The 5,401-nt window shown below is 70.5% G+C and overlaps 2 protein-coding genes across 2 annotated transcripts; one reads left to right on the top strand and one right to left on the bottom strand.

Annotated features, from left to right (window-relative positions):
• Positions 1-158: 158 nt before the first annotated feature.
• On the top strand, positions 159-1,178 carry CHLNCDRAFT_19608 (hypothetical protein; the record flags this gene model as incomplete). The annotated part of the gene is made up of 4 exons (XM_005850760.1): positions 159-273; positions 454-608; positions 802-942; positions 1,131-1,178. Coding segments are annotated over 4 exons (459 nt in total), but the record flags the coding sequence as incomplete, so codon positions are not given.
• Positions 1,179-1,826: 648 nt separating this feature from the next.
• On the bottom strand, positions 1,827-4,332 carry CHLNCDRAFT_140379 (hypothetical protein; the record flags this gene model as incomplete). Its single annotated transcript, XM_005850463.1, has 8 exons — positions 1,827-2,117; positions 2,274-2,487; positions 2,673-2,769; positions 2,872-3,001; positions 3,215-3,350; positions 3,465-3,708; positions 3,829-3,914; positions 4,001-4,332. The coding sequence occupies 8 exons, from the start codon at positions 4,330-4,332 to the stop codon at positions 1,827-1,829; spliced, it is 1,530 nt and encodes a 509-aa protein (XP_005850525.1).
• Positions 4,333-5,401: the final 1,069 nt, after the last annotated feature.

The following is a 5,401-nucleotide window of genomic DNA, read 5'->3' as shown; positions in this document are numbered from 1 at the left end:
ACACACCTTTCTGCGGGGCGGGGGTGGGAGGAGTTGCAGGAGCAGGGGAGGGGTTCAGCAGGCGTGGTGTGGCGTGGTGGTGTGTGAAGCTGCTGCCCACGCCAACGCTCGCCCTGCTGCCCCGCCGCCACCCCCTCCCTCCCCCGCTGCGCCCCCTGCAGGTGAACAGCGTGAAGAACCAGCTGACCGGCGAGTATGGCGGCGTGCCCGATGTGGCGCGCGCGTACAAGGCCGCCGGGCAGGAGTGGGTGGTGATTGGAGATGAGAACTACGGTGGGTGGGAGGGTGGTGGGGAGATGGGTGGCTGTGGTGCTGTGAGGCGGTGGCTGGTGGCTGTGAGGCGCTGTGTGCTCGCCTGGGGCCGACTCCCGCCACCGCCGGCCTGCCGCCTGGCCCCGCCTGCTGCCCTGCTCACCTGCCCCTCGCCTCCCCACCTGGCCTCCCTGCGCGCAGGCGAGGGGTCGTCGCGCGAGCACGCTGCGCTGGAGCCCCGCCACCTGGGCGCGCGCGCCGTCATCGTCAAGTCCTTTGCCCGCATCCACGAGACCAACCTGAAGAAGCAGGGGCTGCTGCCCCTCACCTTTGCAGACCCAGCAGACTACGACAAGGTGGGTGGAGAGGAGGGGCTGTGCTGCCGTGTGCCAGCGCTGTACCGCTGTGTGCCAGGGCTGTATGGCTGCGCTGCGCTGCTGGGGGTGTGAAACCCTCCTGCCCGCTCGCCTGCTGCTGCGTGCTCCTGCCTTTGCCCCGGCTCACCCGCCCCCTGCCTCCCTCCCCGCTGCCCTGCCCCTGCTGCCACAGGTGGGTCCCTTTGACCGCCTCAGCATCAAGGGCCTGACCAGCTTTGCGCCCGGCAAGGGGCTGACCCTGGTGGGCAAGCGGCCCGACGGCTCCACCTACGAGTTCCCCGTCAACCACACCTTCAACGCCAACCAGATCAACGTGAGCCCGCCCTCGCCCGGCCGCATGCATGCCCGCGCCCGCCTGTGCCCGCTCTGCTTCCGCCGACTGCGTGGCATGTGCGCTGAGGCACAGGGAGTGCTTGCAAAGGGTTGGTCCTCGCTCTCGCTGTCCAGCGGCCAAACAACTGACCGCCTCGTACCCCTCCCCAACCCCGCCACCGTCTGTAGTGGTTCAAGCACGGCTCCGCACTCAACGCCATGAGTGCCAACAAGTGAGCGGCGAGCGCGGGGGCCCCGACCCGAGGCGCCCCCCCTCCCTGCTCTCAAGCGTGATTGAAACCGGCGGCGGATGGGCGGCCCCCCAGCTGTCCCCCTCCCAACGGGCGCCCTGAGGGCAGCTGGGGGGGGCCGCTGCGGGGAATGGAGCAGGTGGTAGCAATTGCCAGCTGGCGGCGGTGCCTGGCCCTCCGCGGCCGCCGGCCTGTTGACACGTCAGCCATAGCACTGGTGTCGCACCTTCAGAATGAACCTGGCTCGAGGCCTCCCCGCAGCAGGGGAGGTGACACCCCTCATTTTGGTCCCGCTGTCGTCCTTCCCGCCCCTTTCTGCCTGTCTGTATGCTGCCTGGCTGGAAGCTCCCGCAACGTACTACACCCCTGTCCGTTCAGTGTGTGTGCCGCACAGCACCATGTGTGTAAATGACGCCATGACGGGCTGACAAGGCTCCAGCAACACTATGGAAGGGGCAACGAGTGCAATGTGCATCACGAGTCTGTGGGAAGGGGTCGGAACAAGAAGCAGAACAGGGCCAGAACAAAAGGCAGTCAGGGTGTAAGGACGAAACGGGGGCAAGGGGTGCAGTGTTCTGGGTAGCATGGCACGAGATGGGCAGGTTGACCCTGCGGGAGACCCCCCAGCAGCCCATCAGCCGCCCAGCTTGTCAAAGGGCGGGCTGCGGCGCAGCAGCGGGATGAAGAGGGTGAGGAAGCGCAGCGCCATGAGCGTGGCCAGGCCCGCCCACACCGCCGCCAGCTGCGCATCAAACGCCGCCGGGAGGGGCAGGCGCGCCGCCAGGCGGCTGCCGGCCAGCATGACGGCGCCGGCGGGCAGGCAGGCGGCCATCATGGCTGCCGCCGCGTAGGCGAAGCCTCCGGGCATGCCGTACAGGATTCCGTCCATGCAGAATGCCAGGGAGTTGAGGGGCTGGCTGGCAACCTGGACAGCAGCAGGCGGGGGCAGGAGGTGGAGAGGTGAGCGGGCTGGCCATCCCCCGCACGACAAGCTGCCTCCCGCACTGCTCAAGCCCGCAAGGCTGCGCGTGCCTGCCTGCCTGCCCCCACCACCCCCTGCCACACTGCTCCAGCGTCTCACCACCGCAGGAAAGATGCAGGCCAGGGCAGCCAGCACCGCGGGGTCTGAGGTGAACAGGCGGGCGATGGGCGCCTGCCCCGCCGCCAGCAGCGCCGCCAGCAGGCCGCCCAGCGCCGCCGCCGCCTGCAACGTGCGGCGCGCCACCGTGCGCCCCGCCTGCCGCTGCCCCGCCGCCACGCAGCGCGCCAGCAGCGTCTGCGCCGCCACCGCAAGGCTGTCGGCCAGCAGCGAGGAGGCCAGCCAGACCTGCAGGAGAGAGGGTGTGTGTGAATGTGGGAGGTTGGGGGGGCGGCAGGATGGGCAGGGTGGGCCAGCTGAGGGCACCGCCGAGCAGGCGCCGCAGGCTTGGTGAGCCTTGGCGGGAGCCTGCCTCCCTCCCCGCGCCCCTCCCTCCCCCACGCCCGCCGCGCCTGGAAGGCAATCTGGTGGGCGGCTGCGTGGGCGGGCTGGGTGCGCGCCGCCAGGCTGGTGGCCAGCGAGTAGACGCCCATGACGCCTAGCACAGGCAGGGAGCACAGGCAGGGCAGAGAATCAGGCCCCTCCCAAGCACAGTCTCAGCCCCTTCCCAAGCACCGGCCCTACCTCCCGGCGTGCTCACCTAGCGTGCGCAGCGCCAGCAGCCCCGTGGAGCCCAGGGAGCGAAGGCTGTGCGCCAGCGAGGCGCCGCCCGCCAGGCGCAGCGGCACGCGGCGGCGCAGCATGGCCAGCAGCACCGCCACGGCCGCCGCCTGCGGGTGGGGGGCGGGGGCGCGGGGCAGGGAGGACAGGCAGGCAGGTCGGCGCACAGCGCACAGCACGCATCGCACAGCATTGCTGCCCGCTCCGAGCCCCAGCCACAGCACGGAGCCTTCTTCCTGCGAGCCCGACCCTTGCTGCCGGCTCCTGCAGCCCAGCCCGCCGTGGAGGTGCCCGCCACCCCGCCGGGGCGCGCTCGCTCCCACCTGCGACAGCCCCACCGCCGCCGCCGCGCCGCGCACGCCCCACCCCGCGCCAAAGATGAGCAGCGGCTCCAGCAGGACGTTGAGCCCGTTGGCCAGCAGGGTGGCCACAAGCGGCACGCGCGTGTCGCCCAGGCCCCTGCCGGGATGCAGCAGGCGGGGGGCGACGGTGAGCGGCAGCGGCGGCGATCGGCGCCGGGAGACCACGAGGCACTCACGCTCACCCTCTCTCTCCACGCCTCCACACACGCACCTGAAGCAGCCCTGCAGAACAAGCATGAGCACGGTGGCGGGCGCCGCCAGCGCTCGGATGCCCAGGTAGGCGGCGGCGTCTGGGTGGAGGGGCCTGCCCGCCGGCGCGCCCCACAGGGCCAGCCCCCGCCCGCCAAACGCCGCCAGCAGCGCGGCCTGGGCCAGCCCCGTGGCCAGCGCCAGCGCCAGCGCGGCGGACACGGCGCCGGCCAGGGCTCCCCGCCCGCCGCCCGCCTGCTCCCCGCCTGCAGCCAGGCAAGAGGCAGGCTTGCCAAGAGGCAAAGAGCAGGGAGCCACCGCAGTGCCTGCCCCCACACCACCAGCCAGCCAGTGAAACACACCCACCCAACCACCCACCCACCCACCCGCCTCCGCCCCCATCGCCTGCGCCACCGAGGACGTGGTCACCGCCAGCAGCGGCATGTTGAGCAGCTTGGTGGCGGAGTTGTATCTGCGGCGTAGCGGTGGAGCGGCTGCAGGGTGATGCCGGTGCCGGCAACAAACCAGCTGTGCACACAGCTGACACACAACACTTACACAGAGAGCGCGACCCCCGCCGCCGCCAGCGGCACCGCGCCCAGGCGCCCCACAAAGCCTGTGGAGACGAGAGAGGCGAGGGGGTCAGCGGCCAGGGTGGCCAGCGTGGGCAGCGTGATGGCCAGGATCTCCGCCTCGATGCCGGGGTGGGGTGCGGGGTGGGCGCCTGCTTGCTTGTGCGCTGCAGGCGCCGCGTCGTCGCCCGCCGCTGCTGCTGCTGCGCTCGCGCCGCTGCCTGCTCCCTCACCAGCGCTGCCTCCCGCCTCGCTGGTATCGTCGCTGCGAGCGCTGGCGGGCTCCGCCGACGACCGGGCGCGGCCGCGGCGCCGCATAGGGCACATGAGGCTGTTCCGCTGCTGCCGCTGCCGAGGTGCCGCCGCTAGCTGTCCCGCCGTTGGTGCCGGCCGTCTCCTAGCTGGTGGCGCTCCAGCATGCAAAATCATGCATCTGGTGCTCGAGGTGTCCAGCTTCGGACTTGCTGCGCAATAGGGGTGCACCATCCTGTGCGGCTGGATTTGTTTGCTGCTGTGCCAATGCCAGTAACTCATTAAACCGATCAAGGCATCGAAATCAAAGGGTTTGGGGCCGTGAAGCTCCTGGGACAGTCAACCAGGGCAAACGCCGTACACATGAAAGTACAGCAGAAAAGGGCTCCACGCTGCGCATCCCGTGTCTCAGATGCAGCAGCAAGCTGCCCATCGGGTGCAGGCCTCCATAGGCTGGTGATCAAGCATCGGCAGGAGGTCAGCCCCAAAACCAGTGGAGCAGGGGTCCTGCGGGGACCCGTGAGCTTGAGCAAGCATGGTGAGCTCGTGTGTCGATCCCTCCGCGACACTGAGCAGCGCACTGCTCTTTCGGCTGTGCCCCGATCACCGAGACGCAATGTGGCCGGCTTTCAGGCTGCCCTTCTGCATGTGCAACATGGCCTGCTCATGGTTGCCGATCGGCATGCCGCCGCGAGCCGGGCCGGGCGCCGCACGGCGCCTGGCGCCACTCCCGCTCCGCGCCGCCGCGACTCGCCGCCTGCCTGCGACTGCCCGTGTCACAGGGGGACTCGGACATGGAGGACTATGGATTCGAGTACTCGGGTGAGAATGGGCGTGCACTGGCAACCAGGCAGCAAGCTGGTGCTGGCCAGGCCGCTGCTCGCCGCCGCCTTGCCCCCAGCTCGCCTCCACACGTTGCCGCCCCGTCAGCCCCTCCAGCCCCTCTCCTCCTGGCTGCGCGCAGACGAGGAGCTGGAGGAGCAGGATGTGGATGTGGAGAACCAGTACTACAACTCCAAGGGCCTGCTGGAGAGCGAGGAGTGGGAGGAGGCGCTGGCGGGGTTCCGCCAGGTGCTGCGCATGGAGGGCGGCGACAAGGGCGAGTGGTGAGCGCGGCGCGGCGCGGCTCCGGGGG

Source organism: Chlorella variabilis, assembly GCF_000147415.1.
Source record: "Chlorella variabilis unplaced genomic scaffold CHLNCscaffold_3, whole genome shotgun sequence".
Classification (NCBI taxonomy): Eukaryota; Viridiplantae; Chlorophyta; class Trebouxiophyceae; order Chlorellales; family Chlorellaceae; genus Chlorella; species Chlorella variabilis.
The sequence above is the reverse complement of the archived record's forward strand: the minus strand, read 5'-3'. Positions and strand labels throughout refer to the sequence as shown.